Consider the following 24,905-nt stretch of genomic DNA (forward strand, 5'->3'; position numbering starts at 1 on the left):
ATAGCCGCTTAGGACTATAGACTATAGACATTTCCATCACATAAGTAAGCACCTCTTGCAGGGTAAGAACCCTACGAGGATTCCAGTAGTCCCAAGAGAGACCGGTCCAAGGACATTTCCTGGCTCTACCTACAACCTTGACCTACAGCTCCTCCCGCACCCCTCCCCCACACACCTACCACACATATTTCCCCTAGGGCATTGTGGTCTCTCTCCCCACCTGTCAAGGGCATTCTTGCTACTTCCTAAAATGTAAGCAATGTGTCATGCCCCAGGTTAGGAACCCTTCATGGCTCCCCTTCCCTTCTGCTCCCCCGTAGTCTGAGACCAGGGCTGGTCAGGCTTGAGGAGATGTGAGGATTTCCATAGATTGATGTCAAAAGAGCTCAGTGATCGAGAAGACAACAACTCGATTCTAGATCCAGTTGCCCATTGAGAGAGGCAGATCTTCAGAGAGAACAGGCTCTGGTCTACTGAGGCTGGTGCAGATATCCGACGTGATGGCCTTGGGCAAATGGCTTAAAGGTCTGTCGGGGTTTCCTCAGCTATGGAACCGGGGTAATACTAGTACTTATGCGCTAGGCTCGTGAGGATTCCATGATAGTCTTCTAACAGTGCTTGGCACATAGTAAGAGCTAAGTCAATGTTAACTCTGAAAAACCTCCGTTTGCATGACAGCATTTCAGCACTTTTAAACAATTATTTTTTGGCCAAAATGTAAACTTCTGGGAACTCTCTCAGCTGCTGTGCTGCCAGATGGGCCTGGCATTGCTCTGATCAAACCCTTACATGTGGTCTCTGTGAATCAGGCTGTTATGACGTTACCTCCTGTCCCCTTCAGCTAAATGGATCCCATCAATGCCAGTGGGACCCAACTAAAATTTGTAAACAACACAAAGACAAAGATTACCAATTAAAATACCTTTAAACACAATTTAGTTATCTGCTAATACATGGCTAATGCTTTCAAATGCTTGCAGAGTTTCAGGTGTTTTTCTTTTTTTTTTAAGATGCTTTAAGGCATTTAATTTTCACACCACCTTTATGAACTTGAGTCTATATTTTGCGTATGAAAGGGCAGGTCACATAGCTAGGAAGTGGCAGAAGAAAGATTCAAACCCAGACGTTCTGGCTCCAGAGTCTGAGCATGGGACATCCTTTCTACTTTTCGCCAGCAAAATTTATTCCTTCTGCACACCCCCCACCCCGCCTTTGACCTGCCCTGTGCTCCCGGGCCTATGTTCCCAGGTGCTGGGGTCAGGCGTCCAGCTGGACACCTGTCATGTGACATCACTGTGAGCCATGCTAGAATGTAGTTCCTCATTCCAGGGTGTCAGCCTGGTGACAAGGCCCAGGCCCAGGGGAGGGAGCCGGAAAGGCCAAGGTTTGATTTCTGGCTCCGCCACTTACGTCATGGGTGCCTTAAACAAAAGGCTTACTTCACTATTCCTCATAGGTGTCATGAAAGCTTTTGGCACTATGTGTAAAGGTCCTGACATGGAGTAGGTGTTTTCTAAATCATGGTTTCTTATCATCAGAGACAATGATTATGCTACATTTTTTTGTGAATTAAAAAGTAAGTTTCTTTACAATCACAAAATGACATAATCAGCAAATTGATAAGGCATGCAATTTGGTTACAAACTTAAAGGTGTTTTTTTTTTTTAAAGATTTTATTTATTTATTTGACAGAGAGAGAGACAGCCAGCAAGAGAGGGAACACAAGCAGGGGGAGTGGGAGAGGAAGAAGCAGGCTCCCAGCGGAGGAGCCTGACATGGGGCTTGATCCCTGAACACCGGGATCACGCCCTGAGCCAAAGGCAGATGCTTAACGACTGAGCCACCCAGGCGCCCCAAACTTAAAGGTTTTAAATACACTTGCCCTAGCTATATGCACTTCTGGCAAATTACCTACAAATATATTCCTCTAAGTGCGAAACTGCATATGAATAAGAACACACATTGTAGCAAAAGATTGGACGCCACCAAAGTGTCCAACACTAGGGAACTGTTTAAAGATTTTATTTATTTATTTGAGAGAGAGAGAGATCAAGCATGAGTGACGAGGGGCAGAGGGAGAAGGAGAAGCAGACTCCCTGCTGAACAGGGAGTCCAACACCAGATCCCAGGACTCCAAGAGCATGACCTGAGCCAAAAGCAGACGCTTAACCGACTGAGCCACCCAGGCACCCCCAATGCTAGGGAATTGTTTAAATGAATTGTAATTTATACATCGGATTGGCTACTATGAAATCATGAACAAGAATGAAATGGCCCTATGTATAGGGGAGTGAATCACTTTCCAGATTAAAAAAGAAAAGAGCAGAACAGGGTGGAAAATGTTATGTTTTGTGTAGAAACTAAAGAAGGTTATATATGTGAGCACTTACACATGCACTGAATATTTCTGGAAGAAAATCCCAGGCACCGCTTCTGGATGCAGTCTCAGGATGGGAGACTGCAGAGCAAGGCTGCAGACGCGGAAAGGAGGCTGGCTTTTCACTGACCACTCTTTTTGAATGCTGTAAGATGTGCATGCATATTGATGAAATTTTTCATTAACTTAAAAATAAAGATGAACACCTGAAGATATTCGATCTCGGTTGTAACATTTTTTTCAAAGACGATAAACAAACAGACACATGAAAAGATGCTGGGCATCACGCATCATCAGAGAAATGCAAATCAAAACCACAATGACATAAAAGCAGCACCTCACACCTGTTAGAACGGCTGTTATCAAAAAGACAAGAAATATGTGCTGGCGAGGATGTGGAGAAAAGGGAACCACTTCTGGAAATAGATCCAAAGGAAGTGAAATCACTGTCTCAAAGACATATCCTTAGCCCGGTATTTATTGCAACATTATTTACAATAGCCAAGCCATGGAAGCAACCCAAGTGGTGGTTGATGAATGAATGGATAAGGAAATGTGATTTATATGTGTATATATCATGTGTATATTGATATATGTATATATTTCAACACAAGGAAGGAAATGCTGCCATTTGCAACAGGGATGGAACTTGCAGGCATTATGCTAAGTAAAGGAGGATGGAAGGGAAAAAATACTGTGTGATCTGATTTTTTTAAGATTTTATTTTTAAGTGATCTCTTAACCGAAAGTGGGGCTTGAACTCACAACCCCGAGCTCAAGAGTCACATGCCAGCCAGGCATCCCCTAATGTGTGATTTTCCTTGTGTGTACAATCTTCAAAATAAAAGAAAAAAGAAAGCACCCCAAACTCGTAGAAGTGGAGAGTAGAAGGGTGGCTGTCAGAAGCTCAGGTTGGGGAAATGGGTGAAGGTGACCAAACGCTCAGTTATAAGATGAGTAAGTTCAGAGCAGTGACTGTAGTTAACAAGACCGCATTGTACGCTTGCGGATTGCTAAGCGCAGATCTCTAAAGTTCTCACCACACACATACACACTCACAGGGTAACTATATGAGGTGATGGATGTGTTAACTAACCTTACAGTGGTGATCATTTCACAATATATACATGTATCAAATCATTCCGCTATGTACCTTATACTTACACAATGTTATATGTCGATTTTATCTCGATAAAGCTGAAAAAAATAGTTGTAATAAGGGAAATGCAAAATAAAACAGTGAAATTATACTTTTGCCAGCATTGGCCAGCATTTTCTTTTCTTTTTTCTTTTTTTAAGATTTTATTTATTTATCGGAGAATGAGCACAAGCGGGGGAGGGGCATGCAGAGGGAGAAGCAGGCTCCCCGCTGAGCAGGGAGCCGGATGTGAGGCTTGATCCCAGGACCCCAGGATCATGACCTGAGCCAAGGGCAGATGCTTAACCGGCTGAGCCACCCAGGCGTCCAGGGCCCACATTTTCAAGTGTGGCCTCAGGTGTTGGCTCACGCTGGCTCTGTCAGACCTTGTTGGTGGCAGAATAAAACAATACAGCTACCTCTAAAACAACGTGGCCGTACCTAGTAGGGGGCATTTGCCCTATGACTGTGTGATCGCATCTTCCAGTGTCCGTTCAAAGCCAAGGGCAGAGCCAGGTCCCTGCTAAGGCTCCGTGTTGGCCCTGCAGGAGTGGTGATCCCCGTGGGCGCTGGGCCCAGACTGGAGTTGCTGGTCAGAGGACACTGGCCTTGCTGTACTCTTCCCAGTGTCTTCTAACACAAGGAGAGTGTACTCATGCATTACTCATGTAATGAAAGTTTAAAACATGTAAAGTATTTTATGGACAAGGCTCTCAAGAGAAGTGTGGGAAAAGAAAAAGAGAAAAGGAGAGAGGAAAGAATATGTCTGGGCCTGGGGTAACCACCTTGACATTTTACATTTTCCCTTCATTGAATTTTTTGGTGCATAGTTTCCCCCTGTGCGGTGCTAAGAGGGAACACAATTTCATGTCCTGTTTTTCCCATTAACCTTACAACTTCGCATTGGTTCTATGACAGGGCCATGAGTCTCTCTCCACTTCTCTTAATGGCCTGAGGGGAAGGCAGGTGGTTAGGGGTAAGAGGTGGAGGTGGGCCCTGGGTACGCCTAGGCAGAGGTTCATTTTGGTCTGGATAATTCTTGGTTGTGGGGACCTCTCCTACACACTGTAGGATGTCTGACAGCATCCCCGGCCTCTGCCCACTAAAGACCAGCAGTACCTTCCCTCCAGTTGTGACAACCGAAAATGTCTTCGGACATTGCCAAATGTCACCTGGGGCTAGGGTTGCCAGATTTAGCGAACGGAAATAAAGGATGCCCTGTGAAATTCGGATTTCAGATAAACAAGAAATAATTTTCTACTATAAGTATACCCCAGAGACACACTGGGTAGGGGACATACTTATACTGAAAAACTACTTTTTTATCTGAATCTGAAATTTAACAGGCGGCATATATTTTATCTGGCAACCTGGGGATGGGGATGGAGGGCTCACCCTCTGCTGAGGGCCCTTGCCACAGGGGGCCAGACATGGGGAGCGGACAGATGAGACCCTTGCTCTGTGGGGCTTACGGTCTCATTCAGGATGCTGTGTTGAGGGGGCCCTTAAGGTTCCTCAGGTGCCTGACTGGACTGGGCCCTTCCAGTCCTGCTTCTGCTTCTCTCTCCTCCTACTCAAACAGCTCTCTGCAAAGCCTTCCGTGACCCGTTCACGCTCTGTCTCCCACAGGCGGAAATCACTGAGACCCAAAGAACAACACCAAGCCTCCAGTGGGCAAGTGCAAAGGTCCGGTGCCTCCTGCAGTCTGAGCCCCCGCCCCCAGGAAGCACACCTGGGAGTCTGGGAGAGCTTTGAGGCAGGCTCCCAGGGCCTCCCACACCCAGGGTTTGGAGAGGTGGGGGCCTGGGGGGTGAACCCGCTGAGCCTGGAGGGGATCACTGTGAGAGGGGAGCAGAAGCAGAACCCGGAAACAGTGGATGAGACTGTCCCGTCATCTGCTGAAGTTTATTTATTGAGTGCTCACTGCGTGCCAGGCGCCAGGCTAGAGTGAGGCAGGCAGCAGCTGACAGGCAGAGCTGGTCCCTGCTCAGGCGGGCACAGATGGAAGGTGCAGGCAGGGAGTGCACTTGGTGCTGTCTGGGAGAAGGCGTCCAGAGGACCAACTTGAACTGGTCTGGGGGGCAGAGGGGTGATCAATGGGTGGTGAGTCCGGCTCTGGACATGTGTGGAGTCCAAGGTGCCTGAGGCATCTGGGGTCCAGGGAGCAAGAGAACTGTGGATCTGGGCTCCAGAGAGAAATGTGCTCAGAAGCCCTGGGGGAGGATGGCAAGAGCTGGTAGGAAAGCGAGAAGAGGGTGGGGACAGAGCCTGGGAGCCTCTGTACACAGGGGCAGTGATGGGGACTTAGAAGAAACAGTCGGAGAGCCAGGTAGGGCTTGAGTCCAGAGGGCCAGCAGAGAAGAGAGGTCCCAGGACGGAGCGGTGGGCAGCCAGCAGCACTGCAGAGAGGGCAGGAGGGCTGGGGGTGGCAGTGGGGAGCACTGAGGACACAAGCCAGCACAGTTCTGGGCATCCCATTTCTGGACAAATATTCATGAGAAGAGAAGATTCGGGGAAGGGCCAGGTGTCATCTGGGGAAATGTTTGAATGAACTGGGGAGGCCAGCTGAGAAGAGAGCCTCCCAGGGTCATGAGGGCCCCATAGCTGCAGCCCTTCAGACTCAGAGTGTCTGGGGTGGCAACACTGGTACCACCTCTGCCCCTGGCTCACTCTGCTCCAACCCAGCTGGCCTCCTCACTGTTCCTCAGATACACCAGATGGGCTCTCACCCCAGGGCCTTTGCACCTGCTATTCCCTCTGCCTGGAACACTTCCCCAATACATCCTCATCTGCTTCAGGTTTTTACTCAAATGTTAACTTCCCTGGTGGACCTTCCCTGACAATCAATTTAAAATAGTAACATCCCTCCCTGCATTACCTAATTCCCTTTCCTACTTTATTTTTCTCCATAACACATTTATCACCACCTAATAAAACCAACATTAATTTTTAACAGTTGTTTTGTTTTGGTTTGAATGGATAATATGCTCCCACAGTTCAGTTTCAAAGTTGTGTCCTGTCTTTTACTAGCACAACTAGTACTGCAATGGATAACCTCATGCCTACCTCATCTTACTGTGTGGGTGAAGTTCTAGGCTACAGTCCCAGAAGGGGGGTTGCTGGGTCAAGGAGTATATGCACTTCTAATTTTATCTTACTTATTAATATTTTTCCTGCTCTCCCAACTAGAATATAAGTTTCAGTATCCCCAGTGCTTTAAACAAGGTCCGATGCATCGTAGGTGGTCAATAAGTGCATGTTGAATGAATGAGGAACCCATTGGAAGCCTGAAGATACACTCCTGATGACCATCCCAGCATCTGCTCCCTTCCCAACCTCAGCACTACGGATCCTTAGAGAGCCTTGAGTTCGGTACATAGTCTGCAGCGGTCCCACACACCCTTCAGAAATCAAAAGGCTTTTCCTCCTTTTCCTCGGCAGATTTCTAAGTCTGCTCGTTTTCTCCCTCTCTTTCCCCTACTTCATCCAGGAAGGCATTGAAAAAATATGTCTACAAAGCAACATGCATTATTTCACCTGTAAATTCCCTTTCCCGGCTAGTTTTCCGTTTTCTAATAATTTGCAAAATCACTGAATATTGGAAGAATTGTCAGGTGGCCTAGAAAGTGGACTCATTTTAAAAATGGGATTCACCCATAGTGTTTATGTTGTGCCCAACCCTGTACTGGCAATGAGAGTGGACAAGGAGAACTTGATGGAAATCAAGCCTGCCAGCCTGCCTTCATCATTCACAGGCAGAGAACATTCAGGAAGTTTCCTTGAGGGCAGGGACTCAGTGTCTGGCTTATTCAAGATAGACAGCCCCCTCCACACACACACACAGATTAGCTGGTTAATGTTTAAGTCCCTCGGGCCTCTGGCATAAGAGTGAAGAAATTGACCTGAATAATTCTCCAGTTTTTCCTCACCTGTCGAAAAGATCGTTTTTTTGTTGTTGTTGTTGCTGTTGGTCGGTTGGTTCATGTTTCCGGGAGTGTCTGTTGGTATTTGTCTGTGTAAACGGTTTAACTTCTGGAAACTTGGCCATTCTAATTCCAGGCGATCCCCTTTGAACTCCTCAGGTCCCATTAGGATTTTCCCTTTGGCTCCCAGGTGTTTTAGGATTGGGGAAGGAGAAAAAGTGGGTAAAATACGGAGCCAGGCTAACCTGGGTCCAAAGCCTGGCCCAACCCATTGGTAGCTGTGAGGTCTTAGGCAACTGAGATCCAAACTCCCTTCATCTCGTGTTCCAGCCCCACCTATCCTTCCTGCCCTTCCTAGAATCAACCACCTGATAAAGAGGAGGGAAGGGGTAAAGTCCAGCACCGATGACCCAGGCAGGGTTGGGCTGGAGGCAGAAGGTTCCAGGATGGCAATCCTCCAGGTCAAGTGAGCAATTTATAACAATGATCCATGGGATCATTCCTCAGGGGTCTTTTGTGGTTACAGCTCCAAACACCTTTTGGCTCCTAACCTAGACTTTCTGGATTTTCTGAGAAGCCCAGATATAAATTATAGCATTGTTTGGATCTCTTTAATCTCATCCGGCACTCAAGTATCCATAGCATGTTTAACCAGGGGAGCTTTTAATAAACTTCAGTAAACAGAGAAGTCCAGAAGATTTCTGGACATTAGGCACCTGCTTCGGTGTTTATAATGGAATGAGGAACCCCAAATTTCTGCATGGACTGGGTCACCAAGAAAAGGTCCTTTAGAACCTAAAGATAAAGCACCTGGAAATTCTTTCGAATCCAAAGAAACTGAGGACTTGAGAGAGCTTGAAGCAGCCTGAACTTGAAGATGACTCAACGGTTATTTCAGGATGTGATATTGATTAAGACAAAGGATTTGGCCTTAAAGCAAGAGCAAAGCAACCCCTGCAGATCTTAGATGGTGACTGGATCAGTAGAGAAGGAAATATTTCAATCCCTAAACTGGTACTGTCCGAAGTGGAGTAGCCCAGGGCAGGTGCAGAAGACAGAGCAACTAAATGCCATACGCAGACCTTGTTTGGATCCTCATTCAGACAAATCAACTATAACAGACAAAACTGACTAGGTATTTGAGATGGAGCAGACCTTGATAACCATTGAAACTGAGTGATAGGTACGTGCAACTGAATTTGCTATTCTTTCTACCTCTGCATATGTTTGCATTTTTTCATAATAAAAGTGAAAGAAAATAAGACCAAAAAAAAAAAAGAGAGAATTTCACATGTTAACACCAAATGCTTCTCTTTCCTTATATATCAATCATTAAAATCATGCCACATTTTTGTTTACTTCATACTGGAATCACAATTTTCTGGTACAGTTTTGTGTTTTTCCTGGAGTTTCTTGGCATCTTTCCTATTCCTTTCTGAGAGACGAAACATGTTCCTTCTTTATCGTATGACTAAGTGCTTCTAACTTCTTAATTGTACAATCTATTAACTGGAATTCAATTTATTCTTGAAGACATTTTTAAGACGCTGTTATCAGAGCCTATGTTTTCCTGTTCTAATTTAAATGAAATACTTCTAGGCAAATAGTTATTACCCTGGAGGTTCTTTTCAATGCGCATTGGGGTTGGTTCTATTGTTTCTTGGCTATTAGGTCAGGCTAGCCAGAAGCAGAGCCTGAGGCAAGGATTCTGGTGTAAGACCACTCCCCCAGCAGATCACCATATCCAGAATAAAGCAGGGGAAGAAAGCTAAGCAAGGAAGTATTCTTGGTTGGAGTCTAGCTTCAGCGGGGTTCCACGAAGACTCTGGACACTGTCTCCCCTTGAGACTGGGTTGGGGGAGAGAGGGTAGCTTCATTTTATGCAGCAACTCACAGCAGCCAGGCAGTGGGGGCATCAGACAGCTGGAGGAGATTCGAGAGCACCATCCACAGCTCCAGTGGTTCTCAAACTTGTTAAAACACAGATTGCTGAGCCCACATCCAGAGTTTCTGATTCAGTAGGTCAGGCGTGGGGCCTGAGAATGTGCATTTTTTTTTTAAAGATTTTATTTATTTATTCGACAGAGATAGAGACAGCCAGCAAGAGAGGGAACACAAGCAGGGAGTGGGAGAGGAAGAAGCAGGCTCACAGCAGAGGAGCCTGATGTGGGGCCTCGATCCCACAACGCCGGGATCACGCCCTGAGCCGAAGGCAGACGCTTAACCGCTGTGCCACCCAGGCGCCCCGAGAATGTGCATTTCTAACACCTTCCCAGATGCTGCCCCTGGAACTATACTTGGAGAATGAAAGCACTACATTATGTCTTCCTTTTTTTCTGTTTTCCTGGAGCACGAGCTCAAGTAACTTTTTCCAGCAAGATTGCATGGGAGGTAAGCTTTCTTCATTCTCACAAGTCTATTTGGACCCTACACTTGTTTTTTAGTTTGGCTGGTTCAAAAATTTGCCCTGATTTTGCAGTCCATTGTTTCCTAGCTCCTAGCTCCAGAGAAGCCTGATGCTAATTTGATCTTTATACCTTTATAGATCATCTGTTTATTTTTTTTCAATTTCCAGGAACTGTTAGGCTTTCTGAGGGCTCAGAAGACCCTAGGTATGCATGTTTTTTGTTTGTTTTTTATTCTGCTCCGCATTCAGTGTGTACTTTTAGTCTAAAGACTTGTTCTTTCTCTGGGGAAATTTTCTTCTATTATTTCTAACTATTTTCCTTCCTCTATTTTTTTTTCCTCTGGAAATTTCATTACACAAATATTAGGCCTCTTGAACTGATTCTTTGTGATTCGATTTTTGCCCCCTCTGAAAAAAATTTTTTTTCTCTATAGTCCTGAAGAATTCCATGACTTTTGTTTCTAGATTTATTTTATTTATTTATTTTTTTAAAGATTTTTTATTTATTTATGTGACAGAGAGACAGCCAGCGAGAGAGGGAACACAGCAGGGGAGTGAGAGAGGAAGAAGCAGGCTCCCAGCGGAGGAGGCCGATGTGGGACTCGAACCCGGAACACCGTGATCACACCCTGAGCCGAAGGCAGACGCTTAACGACTGCGCTACCCAGGTGCCCCTATTTATTTATTTTTTAAAGTAGGCTTCACGCCAAGCATGGAGCCCAACACGCGGCTCGAACTCACAACCCTGAGATCAAGGCCTGAGCTGAGATCAAGAGTCATCTGACTGAGCCACACAGGTGCCCCTGCTTCTAGACATTTTTTAGGTAATTCTTCTGTTTTGGAGTAATTTTAGATTTATAGAGAAGTTGCCAGGATAATACAGGGAGTTTCCATTGCCCTTCACCCAATTTCCTCTAATGTTAGCATCTTACATTCCCACAGTACATCAAACTAAGAAATGAACACTCATCCATTACTATTACTGAAACTCCAGATTTTTTATTCAAATTTCAACAGTTTTTCCACTAATATCTTTTTTCTCTTCCAGGACCCAATTCAGGATAGCACATTGTGTGTAGTCGTGTCTCCTGAGTCTCCCCTGTGACAATTTCTCAGTGTTTCCATGTTTTTTGTCTTTTTTCTCTTTTTTAATCACTCTGGTAGTTTTGAAGAGTATTAGGTATTTCGTAGAACAGCCCTCAATTTGGGCTTTTTCCCATGACTAGACCGGGGTGGGTTGCTTTGGGGGAGAATACCAGGAAGGCAAAGTGCCTCTTCCATCACGTGCTATCAGCTGGTGACAATACCCTTGATCACTTGATTAAAGCAGCGTTTGTATGCCAGATTTGCCCCCTGTAAAGTTACTATTTTTCCCCCTTCCATACTCTATTCTTTGGAAGTGAGTCACTCGGGACAGCCACGTTCAAGCGAGAAGAGACAATTAAGCTCCATCTGGAGAGGAGAATAGCTACATATGTTACTTGGAATAATTCTGCAAGAAAGATTTATCCTTTCCCCGCAGTTATTTATTTATTCAATCATGTAGGTCAGCCGAGACTCATGTATATTTGTTTTATACTTTGGGTTACCCTTCAGTACTCCACTATTTATTTTATTGCTCAGAGTGTTCAAGCTTTGGTCATTGAGACACTCTTTCAGGTTGGCTCCTGTGTTCTGCGGACACGCCCTGTAGTGATTTATTTAAGCACTTCCTTACTTTCTGGCACTAGCTTCCAGACTTTTAAATTACATTTTTTACTTGGGCAATCATACTTTTCATTTCCCAGAACTCTCCCTGGTTTTTTTAAGACATGGATTTCTTGTTTTATGAACCCACAATAATCTTCAGTTAGAATTTAAATCTAATCATAAGGTTGTAGGTGCTGTTTACTGGGTTTAAATGATCAGAATCACTCTTTAGATAAAGCATGAAAGACTTAATTATGGTTACAGGACACATGTAACTGTAACTCTTGGCAATGTAAAAGTAATGGTCTGTCAGAGTCGGAATGGGGTGGCAGAGGGGCGAAACGGTGTACGGATGCTAACAATGTCTTCATTTTACGTAGTAAAAAGTATGAGATTTAGCTAACATGGACGGAACTGGAAATACAGATTATAAATGATCATTGAGCTTGAGGAAGTAATCAATAGAAAATAAACTAACACTATAACCAATACAATGTAGAAAGGTTTGGAAAACGAGAGTGTAAGGGGGCAGATTTCTTCATTTTTTTCCTGAAGGGAATCACTAGCTATTAATTAGTTGATAAATCAAGAGATGAAGGTATCTGCCTATGAATCAGATTGTGGCAAAAGTCACCACATCTAAAGGCAGAAGATGTTGCTGGTTTCCTTAGAGAGGGGACATCGGGCAGGGTGAGGTATAGTGGAGCAAAACTGAGTTTTTCCTTAGTAGCGTTCTATATTGAAACACTTAAAAAAATGTATTACTTTTATTAAAATAATTTAAACGTATGTAAACGGCAGTGCATATTTCCATATAACTATCTATTAAAAAAATTAAAAAGTGTATTAGGGTCGTATTGACCGATTTGGGGAGAATAACATGAATATTGAGTCTTCCAAAACTATGAACTTGGAATATTTCCTCGTTTGTTTAGATCTCCTTTGATTTCTCTAAGCAATGTTTTATCATTTTTAGTGTAAGGGATAAGGTCTTGCATGTCTTTTGTTAAATTTATCCCGAAGTATTTTATGTTTTTTGATGCCCTTGTAATAGAGTTTTTAATTTCCTTTTCAGTTCTTCCCTGCTAGGATAAAGAGACACCATTGATTTTATATATTGACTTCATTATTAATTCTAGCAGTTGTACATTTCTTAGCATTTTCTGTATTAACAATCATGTCATTTGCAGTTACAGGACGGCTGTGCTTTCTTCCCAATGTTTCCCTTTTATTTCTTTGTATTCCTTATTGCAATGGCTAGGATTCCTGCTATCACATTCAACGGAAATGGCGAGAGCTATCTTTGCCTTATTCCTGATCTTAAGGGGAAAGTATTTAGTCTTTCAAGTTTAAGTATCATGTTAGTTGTAGGCTTTTCATAGTTTCTCTTTATTAATTTGAGGAAGTTCCCTTCAATAGCTAATTTACTGAGTGAGGGTTTTTATCATGAATGGATGTTGAACTTTGCCAAATGCTTTTTTCTGCATTTATTGAGATGGTCATATGGCTTTTCTCTGTTAATCCATTAATGCAGTAAATTATATTAACTTTAAAATGTTAAGCCAACCTTATGTCCTGAGATAAATCCCACTTGGTCATGATATATTGTGTCTTTCATTTGCAGCTGGATTCAACTTGCTAATACTTCCAGATATTTTTTTTGAGCACCTACTATGTACTATCCTCTGATAATTAAGCTACATTTGCACTCATGTATAGTGAGGGTCACGTGGAATATTTACCTACAGTTTTTATTTTTCTCATAATGTCTTTCAGGTTTTGGTATCAGGATGATTCAAGTGGTTAAAACAAGTTGGGAAGTGTTCCTTCCTTTATTTTCTGAATCTCTCTGTATAAGATTAGTATTATTTCTTCCTTAAATATTTTTTTTGTAATTCACCACTGAAATCTTTCAGCCCTAGAGTTGTTTTGTGACAAGGTTTTTGATAATAAAACTAGATTTGGTTAGAATTCAGATCTTCTTTTTTTTTTAATTAAAAAAAATTTTTTTTTGAGAGAGAGAGCACAAGCATTCATGGAGGAGGGTGTGCAGGGGGGAGAAGGAGAGAATCTTAAGCAGGCTCCACGCCCAGAGAGCCCAACCTGGGGCTCAGTCCTGCAACTCCTAGATCAGGACCTGAGCCAAAATCAAGAGTTGGACACAACCGACTGAGCCACCCAGGTGCCCCTCATCTCATTGATCTATATTCTTACATTTATTGTTTCCTTTCTTCCACTTGCTTTGGGTTTAATCTGTTCTTTGTTTTCTTGATTCCTAAGGTAGACATTTTGGCGATTGATTCTAATCCTTCCTTCCTTTGTACTATAAGCATATAAAAATATACATTTCCCACAAAGTACAACTTTAACTGCATCCCACAAGTGTTTATATGTTGCATTTTCTTTACCATTCAGCTCAAAATAATTTCTAATTTTTCTGGTGATTTATTCTTTGACCCATGTCTATTTAGAAGTCTGTTATTTAATTTTTAAATGTGTAAGCCCTAGATATCTTAATTTTATTAATTTCTAATTTAATTCTGTTGTGTTCAGATAATGTAGTCTGTAAGATACCAATCTTTTGAAATTTATTAAGTTTTTTTGTTTTGTTTTGTTTTGTTTTGTTTTCTGAGGTCTTTTTGTAGCGCAGCATAAAGTTTACCTTGGTGAATATTCTATGTGCATTAAAAAAAAAGGGGGGGTATTCTGCAATTGCTGGCTGCATACTTCTACAAATGTCAATTAGGTGAAGTTGACAGTAGTGTTCAAATCTTTTTGAATTTGTGTATGCTTCTCTAGGTGTTCTTACTACTGGCAGAGGAATGTTAAGAGTCGCCAACACAGGGGCACCTGGGTGGCTCAGTCGTTAAGCGTCTGCTTTCGGCTCAGGGCGTGATCCCCGTGTTCCGGGATCGTTCTGGAATCGAGCCCCACATCAGGCTCCTCCGCTGGCAGCCTGCTTCTTCCTCTCCCACTCCCCTGCTGTGTTCCCTCTCTCGCTGGCTGTCTCTCTGTCACATAAATAAAAAATCTTAAAAAAAAAAAAAAGAAAAAGAAAAAGAATCGCCAACACAGGAGTGCCTGGGTGGCTCAGTCGGTTAAGGGTCTGCCTTCAGCTCAGGTCTTGATCCCAGCGTCCTGAGATAGGGCCCCTCCCTCATTCAGATTCCCTGCTCAGTGGGCTTCTCCCTGAGCCCTTGCCCTCCTACCCTACCCCCACCCCCTCCCCCTGCCCCTGCTCTTGCTCTCTCTCTCTCAAATAAATAAAATTGCAAAAAAAAAAAAAAATCACCAACACAATTGTAGGTTTATCTATTTTTAAGTTCTGTGAATTTTTACTTTATGTATCTCAAAATTCTTTTATTGTGTACCGTTTATGATTATGTCTTGAACAGTTGAGCTTTTTATAGTTATGAAATATCCCTCTTTAATCTCAGATAATAATCTTATCTTGAAGTCTCTTTTCTCTGGCGTGGATGTAACTAAATTAGCTTTCTTGTGTTCACAGCTTTCTTATGCTTTCATGGTATATCTGTCCCCACCCCTTTATTTTCTATCCATCTGTGTCTTTATATTTAAAGTACAGCTCTTAAAAGCAGCGTATAGTTGGATCTTACCTTTTTTTCTTTTCATTGAAATGTTGATTCCATTTTTATTTAATGTAATTTTCATATGGTTGGATTAGGTATACCATTTGGCTATTTGGTTTCTTCTTTTGTTCCACCTCTGTTTCGGTCCTCTGTTTCTCCTTTCCTGTCTGCTTTTGGGTTAGTCCAATACTTGTAATACTTTAGCTCCACCCTTCATGTCCTATTGTCCTAATGTTGTCGTATATTTTACTTCTACATGCATTAAAAATCCCATAATAAAATCTTATTTTGGTGTTTAGCAGTCCGTTAAAAGTAAAGGGGAAAAAAGCCTTCTGTTTGTCCATATATTTACCATTTCTGGGGCTCTTCATTCCTTTCAAAAGACCTACCTCTCCATCTGGTGTCATTCTCCTTCAGCCTGAAGAACTCTCTTTAGCATTTCTCATACGTATAGCAGCTCTGTTGGCGATGAACGCTCTCTACCATCATTTACCTGAAAGTATCATTATTTCACTTCCGTTTCTTAAAGGATATGTTTGCCAGATATAGAATTTGGGTTTGATCGTTTTCCCTTCTTCTAGCACTTCAAAGATGTTACTCCATTCTCTCCTGGCCTCTGTTGTTTCTGATGAGAAGTCAACCCTCCTTTGTATTTGCTTCACTGTATATAATCGTGTTTGTAACATGTCTTCTGCCCTTGGTCACTTTCAAGATTCTCTCTTTATGTTCAGTTTTGGGTAGTTTGATTATGATGTACTTAGATGTTAGTTCTTTGATTGATCTTACTTGGGTTTTGCTGAGCTCCTTGGATCTATAAGCTGTTTTTTTCATCAAATTTGTGAAATTCCCAGTCATTATTTATTCAGAGGATTTTTCTGTCCCATTCTCACTTCCTTTAAAAAATCATTATTCTGGGGGCGCCTGGGTGGCACAGCAGTTAAGCGTCTGCCTTCGGCTCAGGGCGTGATCCCGGCGTTATGGGATCAAGCCCCACATCAGGCTCCTCCGCTGGGAGCCTGCTTCTTCCTCTCCCACTCCCCCTGCTTGTGTTCCCTCTCTCGCTGGCTGTCTCTATCTCTGTCAAATAAATAAATAAAATCCTTAAAAAATCATTATTCTTTAAGTTTTTTAGAACAATTTTAGGTTCACAGCAAAACTGAGAAGGTACAGAGATTTTCCATATACCTCCCAACCTTAGACATGCGTACCCTCCCCCACTATCAATTCCCCACCAGAGTGGTACATTTGTTACAAGTGATGAACATACATCGACACATTATAATTACAAGTCCACAGTTTACATTAGGGTTCCCTCTGAGTGTCTTACACACTAAGAGTCTGGGCAAATTTGTAATAGTCTGTATCCACCATTATAGTATCATACAGAGTATTTTCTTTTCCTTTTTTTTTAAAAAAAATTATTTATTTATTTGGGAGAGAGAAAGGGAGGGAGAGAGAGGATGAGCAGGGGGAGGGACAGAGGGAGAGGAAGGAGCAGACTCCCTGCTGAGCCAGGAACCCAACCTGGGGCTGAACCCAATGTGGGGCTTGATCCCAGGACCCTGGGATCATGACCTGAGCCGAAGGCTGAAGTCAGAGGCTTAATTGACTGAGCCATCCAGGTACCCTCAGAGTATTTTCACTGCCCTAAAAATCATCTGTGCTCACCTCCATTCTTCCCTTCCCCCTCAATGCCAGGCAACCACTGATCTTTTTACTGTCTCCATAGTTTTGCCTTTTTCATGCCTGGCAACCACTGATCTTTTTTTGTCTCCATAGTTTTGCCTTTTTCAGAAGGTCATATGGTTGGAATCATACAGTATGTAGCTTTTTCAGATTGGCTTCTTTCACTTAGTAATAGACATTTAATTTCTCCAGGCCTTTTCATGGCTTGGTAGCTCATTTGTCTTTAGCACTGAATAATAATTCATTGTACCCCAGTTTATTTATCCATCCATCTACTGAAAGACATTTTGGTTGTTTCCAAATCTTGGCAATTATGAATAAACCTGCTATAAACACCTATTCAGGTTCTCGTGTGGACGTAAGTTTTCAACTTATTTGGGTAAATCTCAAGAATTCCAATTGCTGGATTGTATGGTAAAAGTATGTTTAGTTTCGTAAGAAACCATCAAACTTGGCTTCCAAAGTTGCATTCTTACCAGCAATGGATGAGAGTTCCTGTTTCTCCATATCCTCGCCAGCATTTGATGTCTGCGTTTCAAATTTTGTCCATCCTAAGGGGTTCATAGCAATATCTTATTGTTGTTTTAATTTGCATTTCTCTAAAGACATAAGACATAGATCATCTTTTCATTTGCTTATTTGCCATCTGTATATCTGCTTTGATGACATGTTACTTTTTTTTTTTTTAAGATTTTATTTATTTATTTGACAGAGATAGAGACAGCCAGCGAGAGAGGGAACACAAGCAGGGGGAGCGGGAGAGGAAGAAGCAGGCTCATAGCGGAGGAGCCTGATGTGGGGGCTCGATCCCATAACGCTGGGATCACGCCCTGAGCCGAAGGCAGACGCTTAACCGCTGTGCCACCCAGGCGCCCCTGACATGTTACTTCTTTTTCTGTGGCAGAAACTACGTGATTTTGTCCAGGCCTCAGAGAGGACTTGAGGACAGTCTATATGCAGATTTGGAGTCTTAGCCCCTCTGTAGCTCCCTCCTTCCCAGGATATCCCCCTTTCGATTTCTAGCCATTCTAGCAGCCCCAAATTCCTTCTTCTAATACCTCGAACAGCTTTCAGCTCCCTCAAGGTTTCTGCTTGAGTTCTAGCTTCCCTAGAGGGGAACTGCCCTCAGGGGAAGAGCAAATAAAAGATTTCCCCCAGCGTGGTTCCCATCTTTCAAGAGTAAAATCCCCTCCAGTTTTGGACCGTTTTTTGTTTGCTCTCCATTGCCTTCAAATTCTTAGGGGTTTTTTTGTTTTGTTTTGTTTCTTTCTTTTCTTTTCTTTTCTTTTTTTTTTTTTTAAGATTTTATTTATTCATTTGACAGAGAAAGGCAGAGACCACTAGCAGGGTAAGGGGCAGAGGGAGAGGGAGAAGCAAGCTCCCTGCTAAGCAAGGAGCCCGACGCGGGGGCTCGATCCCAGGATCCCGGGACCACGACCTAAGCTGAAGGCAGATGCTAAGGGCTAACCGGCTGAGCCACCCAAGCACCCCAAAATTCTTGTTTTTATATTTTGTTCAAAGTTTATATTGCTCTCTACAGGGGTTTAGCCTGCTAGAAGATCCTTCACCATTACTAGAATCCTATCTGCTGTCTCTCTTCTTTAGAAAGCTAACAATACCACGACAACCTGGCAAAGGCCTCTCTGTTAGCAAGGGTATCTGCCCCCTGCGGTCTTGTTCTGGCTCTGAGCTGTTCTTGTAACTCACTCAGCTGCATTTCATAGTAGAGTGGGTATTTGTATTTTTTGGCTCCTCAGCCTCTAAATTCCCTTCTCACGTTTGCCCTACAAGTCTTGGAGTAAGTTAAAGGCTGCCTCCCAGTATGGAAATCACAAAGGCCAACAACAGGTTCTCAGTGTCCTTGCAGCAAAAGCAGGATCACATGACCAGGCTCAGCCAATCAGGGGGGATTTTGAAGCATGGAGGCCTTTGACTCAGAGACAAGGCCAGTGAAGAATCATTTCTGGTGACAGAGGTGGCAGTGTCCATACCTACTTTCTGGGGCCAGGCTTGATGCTGGCAGGAGCTGGGTATGAGTCGTGCTGTCCCTTCCTCGGCAGTAGCAGCTATCTGAATATCCTGCCAATAAGTTCCTCGTCATGTTTAAGTCAGCCAGAATTGGTTTTGTCGGTTACAAATGAGAGCCCTGAGTGACAGTTACAAAGCCCTGAGGGACAGTGTCCCCTTGGTGACAGTTAGATACCAACAATCCCACCATAAAGAAATCTCGTTAAACAAACTGGAGGTCTTCTTCGACCTGCCACACTGGGGAGCTGAGCCAGCTATGAGCCTGCTTCCTCAAGATACGGCCCCATCCTCCTTTCCAGTCCCACTCCTCCCCTCTCTGTGCTTTGGCCCCAGATCCATTGGAATTCTTTCAAAGTGCTGTACCCTTTCCTTCCTGCCTGTTTCTGCAGCTGTTGAATGTCCTCTCCCTGGAATGCGGTTATCATCCTTCCCCTAAACTGCATACGGGGTCCCTCCCCTCTGCAACCCCTCTGGCTCACATCCAATCCGTCCTTTACGCAACAGCCACAGCCATCTTCTCCAAATATATGTCTGAGCATGTCACCGCGCTGCTTAAAATCTTTCAAAGCTTAAAATCTTCATTGATCTTTGGATAAAGACCAAATTCCTTAGCATGACCCTCCAGGCCCAGCATGGTCTGGCTCCTGCCGACCTGTTCAGCTCTACTGGGGGACACTTAGGAGGTAGATGTCAGGGACCAGCTTGATAGGGATCAAGAGAGGAAAAGGAGAAGTCAAAGATGACACCTCGATTTCTGGTTGGGACAGAAGTAGGGAAGCTCCCTAGTGTATTAATCTTAAACATCTCAAAGGCATGGGTGGGTCCCATCCTTGCTGAACAGGCAGCTAACCCCCGCCCCCATCCGCTCACTCCTTCTTCAGTCTGACATTCAGCTACCTGACCAGCTAAGCAGAGGCTTTAGGTTTGAGTTACAGCTCTACCTTCTATTTGCTATTTCCTTGGCTTAGGCGCGTTTCCACTTAGAGGTTTTGTGTTCTCATCTATAAAGCAGGAATAAGACCTCATTTCTCTCCTTCTCTTTTGGTGAGGGATTATTATTGTAAGTGGTGAACTTCAGGCCTGTGACTGGCCCAGGCTGGGCCATGGTTGGACATGGCCATCTCCTCTGTGTAGTAGAATCTAGCTGCCTTTTAGAAAGACTAGTCTGGTTTGCAGATGGAGGATGTATAATACATGGGTTGAGACTGGAAGGAGGGAACGTCCAGGACTCTCAACCCTCAGTGCCTTTGAAGAAATGTGTGGGGAGGTGGCCTGCATGAAGGGTGGAATAAACAGACCTGCCCCAAACCTCAGAATAATCTTGGATCTTCTGCTGTCCACAGCTGGTCCCCCAGCAGGTGCTTTACCTCCAAATCTACATGAACCCCTTTACTTCTCATTTCTGCTGCCACCATCGTAGCCCAAACTACCATCCACTCTCTCTTGCCTACTGTGGTAATGGGAAGCACTGCCTCTGGTTGTCCGGACCAAGACATCTCCAGCCAATAGCCAGAGTGACCTTTGAAAATATAAGTGTGTGTGGGGGGGCCTGGGTGGCTCAGTCAGTTAAACGTTTGCCTTTGGCTCAGGTCATGATCCCAGGGTCCTGGGATGGAGCCCTGCATCAGGCTCCCTGCTCAGCGGGGAGCCTGCTTCTCCCTCTCCCGCTCCCCCTGCTTGTGCTTTCTCTCTCTGTGTCATATAAATAATCTTTAAAACATATGTATATAAGTGGGTACTGTTTCTCATCTCCTACATCCTCCACTGTCACGGCAAACTCCTCAGCTCAGCCACAAGCGCTTCTTGATCTGCACCACCGCTTCCCTGTTCACCAAAACCCAAGCACCCTGACCTTGTTCCTGGGCTTCAGAAGGGCCCAGCTTCTGTATTTGCTGCTCCCTCTGCCTGGGAGCTGCCCCCCCCGGCTGTCCTTGCACCCCGCCCATCACTGGGTCCTTACCTGCAGGTTTTACCCCGAAGTCAAGAGCCCATTTCTGAGTACACTTGCCTCCATCACTCTTTGTTTCTTCACTGTTTTATTTCCTTCCTAATACTTAGTACTGCTTGAAATTAGATCATTTATGTTTATAGAGGCCTCTTCAACATACCACTTTAACATCTTTGTTAATTTTAATTTTGCTAAGAAAACATTATACTGTCTGAAGGACCTGAGAGGTAAAGCAAAAATACCCTTCACCTCGTCTTCCCCCAACCCAGATCCCTCACTGTTTGTCCCACTAATCGCTGAGTTTTAAGTTCCCAGAACCATGCATGGCATATTTGATGAACAGTTATTGGATGAAGAGTGAATCAAAGGCCAACTTCTGGCTCTTCTATATACCAGCTTCCCTTGGTGGTAGTGGGGGAGCTGGAGAAGCGGAGCTCAGAGGCCAAGGTCCATGGGGGACTATGGATTTGGCCAAGCTGCTTAGCTTCTCCAAGCATCAGCTTGCTTATTTATAAAACAGGGAAAAGAGAATGTATCTCACAGAATTGTGAGCATCAAGCAGTGCCAGGCATACCGTTAACTCCCTCATGAAGTTTACGGGCTAATGAGGGTGTACTTGAAATCGTGCATGCTGACTGCACAGCCCACCGATCTGTTCACTGTCCCCAGAACATGAGAGCCATGCTTCCCAAAATGGGCTGGGAAATGTGGTGTGGGGGCAAGGGTTACCCAAAACCATCTGATGCATCTTCCTGGACCGCTTGTTTTCCTTGGAAGTAATACACAACATTATGTCTTATAGTAAACTAAACACAAGTATTTCCTAAGTCAAATGAAGAATTTGTCTGAAATTTAAAATCCAGGTGCTTTGGGCGTCACCCTGAGGACAGCCATTGTAGATCACGTGGTTGGGCTGACCCCGTGTTTTCTAGGTGGGGAAACTGATGCAGAGAGTGGCAGAACCTGGTCTCTCCAGGCCAGTCAGGGTCCTCTCCAGGTCACATGAAGAGCCTGCTGTCATCACACAGGACTCTGGTGTGCTCCTCTCAAATTTCTGGCCTCAGCAGAAACAGCAGGTGGCTTCTCTCCTACGGGTGAAGCCCAGAGGCCAAGGCCAAGAGGAAGGTCCTGGGCCCTAATCCACACTGTCTTCATTCCCAACATTACCCAGACCCTGGACTACCCTGTCTGCTCATCAGCACACCCCCTCCTCAACCACTTGTTGATCTGGACATAATTGCAGTAATTTTTATTGGGATGTCCTTACCCAACCAGTTACACAGGTAACTGCTTCTGAGCATAATTACAGGAGATGTTTACAGACCCACGATCACATAAGAGTGAATGATAGCTTCCTTTCCTCCCATTAATATGCCAGTATTAGAGATCTGCTGGTCTAATTAGCCAAATTCCAGCAGTGCGGGGCTGGGAAAGACATCATACTCTCCCACTACATGGACAGGAGGAAGGGGCCTCCGACAAAGCAGGGTCCCAGTCAGGGTCTTACAGGACACCAAGAACTCTGCAGAGGGATGGGCTAGCATCTACTGGGCTCCTACCGTGTGCCGGGCACTAGGGGAGGCCAGCAATCACCTGTGAACAATTCTGCAAGCTGTATTAAGTCTCTCACTTTATGTGCTTGGAGCCCTTTTGAGAGGGATAGTGTCCAGTGTCACCCATAAAAAAGCCATGAAGCTTGGTAGGGGCCTTTCCATTGCACTACCCTGCCAGGTCAGACTCCCAGGCCATAGCAGGCCAGCTCTAAGCTTCCTTATCTCCTGTGCTCTCTGCTTCCTCTTCCTGGGCAGCCACCGCCACCCCCCTGCTGGTCTCCGGCACCCCCCTCCCAACAGTTCCCCAGCGTCGATGGCTGCCTTCTCCTCCCCACCCCCCCACCCCGCCCCTTCTTCCTGTCCCTGTAGGGTTGTTGGGTGTTATCTCTCCAGAAGGGCGGGGAGTTGGGGTGGAGGAGGGTGGGGCATAGGGCTAAGGCCGTGCCCGGCACCCGGGGTCTCCTAAAGGCCCCCACCCCCACCCTACGAGGGGCGCCGCTGGGAGGGAGCTCGGCCTTGCGGTGGGCCGACCTTGGGCTTGCTTCCACCCATCCGCACACACAAAAGGTTGCCCCGGGCTAGCGGGGGGAGCGCTCCTGCACACAAGCACAACTGCACAAAGACGTGCACACCGTTCCATCACACGAACACACTCCCGAATCAGTCGGAGCACACGGCCGTGCACACGCACCGGCACACTCGCGTGCACACACGCGCACGTATAGACACCCCAGCGTGCGCCCTCACGTACACCACACACACAGCGGGGTGCACGGCGGTGTGAACCCCCAAATGCCGACCTCGGGGCCCTGACGCGCCGGCCGCCCTGCCTTGGCGCGCACACGCAGGCACACGCGCAGGCACACGCACCCTCCCGCAAGGCTCCACGCCCCTGGCCTCGGTCCGGGCGCTGTGCGGCGCGGCGGGCGGGCCCGGGGCGGGNTTTCCAGCCTGGGCGCTGTCGCCTCGGACCTCCTGCGGCCGCGGCGGACCATGGGCGACAAAGGGACGCGGTGAGTGCCGCCGGCGGCGCGACCGGGTGCCCGTGGGGGCGACCTGGGCGAAGGCACGGGCGGGGGTTCCACTCGGTCACCCCGGGAGCGCCGACGCCTCGCTCCGCGGCACGCAGCTGTCCTGTGCCTGAGGTCTCCTGTGTATGGTCGCTGGCCGGGCCATGGGGGCCATGGGGCCGTGGGGCCATGGGTGGGGGTACGGAGAGCGAGGACCCAGCCGCCCCATCTGGCTCACAGCTCCTCGCGGTCGCCGACACACACGCACACACACTCACTCGCTGCTGACACCCAGCACTGGCCAGCAGACGCGGAGACGCAAGGGGGCAGGTTACACACAATGGCACACACACTCCTGGAGACACAGGGGCACACTCATGCTGGCACACACACGGACATTCACTGTCACACGCTCATCACGGACAATGACACACCATCACACACTCACTGGTACACACTCGTGAACACATTCTTGCTGACAGTCATGTTGTCATACACAGGTCACACTCCAACACACATCAGTTCTACCATACCTTCAGGCTGGCACACACATGTTGGCTTACACTGATACACACGTACACTGTCACTTGCACTCACTGTCACAAACACTCTGAGCCCCTCACACACTCATGCTGGCCCATAGCTCCCCGACGCGGTGTTTGGGAGACCCCACCAGCACTGACTCCCACAGACACTCAGACTAATGCCCACACAGACTGGCGCCCCATGGTCACAAGCCAGCAGACCCTGGGGCTACTGACACACTCACTCCGGTCCCCACATGGCAAGAAGTGGAAACACACATATCACACAGAGTGGCAGGCCCCCCAGAGCCTGGGAAAAATGCATCCCATCCACTCGGTTTCCTCTCCCTCTGACCTCCAGAGGCTGGAGTGGCTGGCCACCATCTGTCTGAAGCTGGGGGGTGGGGAGAGGGGTTCCTATCTTCTTAGGAGCTTGCCCTGGCTCAGAAAGGGAGAGGCTTCGCCTCTGAGATGGAAAACTGGGACAAAACAGGGGAGGAAGCTGGGGCAGGGCAGCCCCTGGGGACAAACCCCTCCTGTCCAAGACGAATCAGGCACTCTGGTTTGTCACCCGGTCATACCCCTTCACTTTGCCTACTCCTTTAGGTGTCAGTAGAGGCTTCTCCCTCTCTCCTCCCCCGCCTGTTCTACAAGCCCCTCTTTTTCATTTCTTTCTTTCTTTACCTTCTATCCTTGTGCCCCACTTCTCTCTCCTCTCTTCCCTCCCTGTCTCTCTTCTTGCTTCAAATAATTATTTATTGAGTGCCTGCTCAGGCATAGTGTGGGGATCAAAGATGTGCAAGACCTAGTCCTTCCCCAAAGGAGCAGATAGACCAGGGAGAATGACCCCAGTGGTCATCGCATTTTGTGACCACAACAGAGCAATTTCACGCTGACTGCCGTCTGACGCTCTTTCGCAACAGCGTTAGAAAGATCCTCCATAGATTATTTTCATTTTTCAGAAGAAGAAACTGAGGCTTGGAGGTAATTTAGAAACCACTTCTCATCCATCCTCCTGACAGCTCTTCAAGG

The 24,905-nt window shown here is 45.8% G+C and overlaps 1 protein-coding gene across 1 annotated transcript in view; it reads left to right on the top strand.

Moving 5' to 3' along the window:
- Nucleotides 1-23,249: 23,249 nt before the first annotated feature.
- Nucleotides 23,250-24,905, top strand: part of ARRB1 (arrestin beta 1) — a 75,955-nt gene continuing 74,299 nt past the window's right edge. Inside the window, exon 1 of the mRNA XM_019795366.2 lies at nt 23,250-23,352. Within this exon, the coding sequence (XP_019650925.1) occupies nt 23,333-23,352 (20 nt within the window). The 5' untranslated portion in view covers nt 23,250-23,332. The remainder of the gene's footprint in view (nt 23,353-24,905) is intronic.

Source organism: Ailuropoda melanoleuca, chromosome 8, assembly GCF_002007445.2.
Source record: "Ailuropoda melanoleuca isolate Jingjing chromosome 8, ASM200744v2, whole genome shotgun sequence".
Classification (NCBI taxonomy): Eukaryota; Metazoa; Chordata; class Mammalia; order Carnivora; family Ursidae; genus Ailuropoda; species Ailuropoda melanoleuca.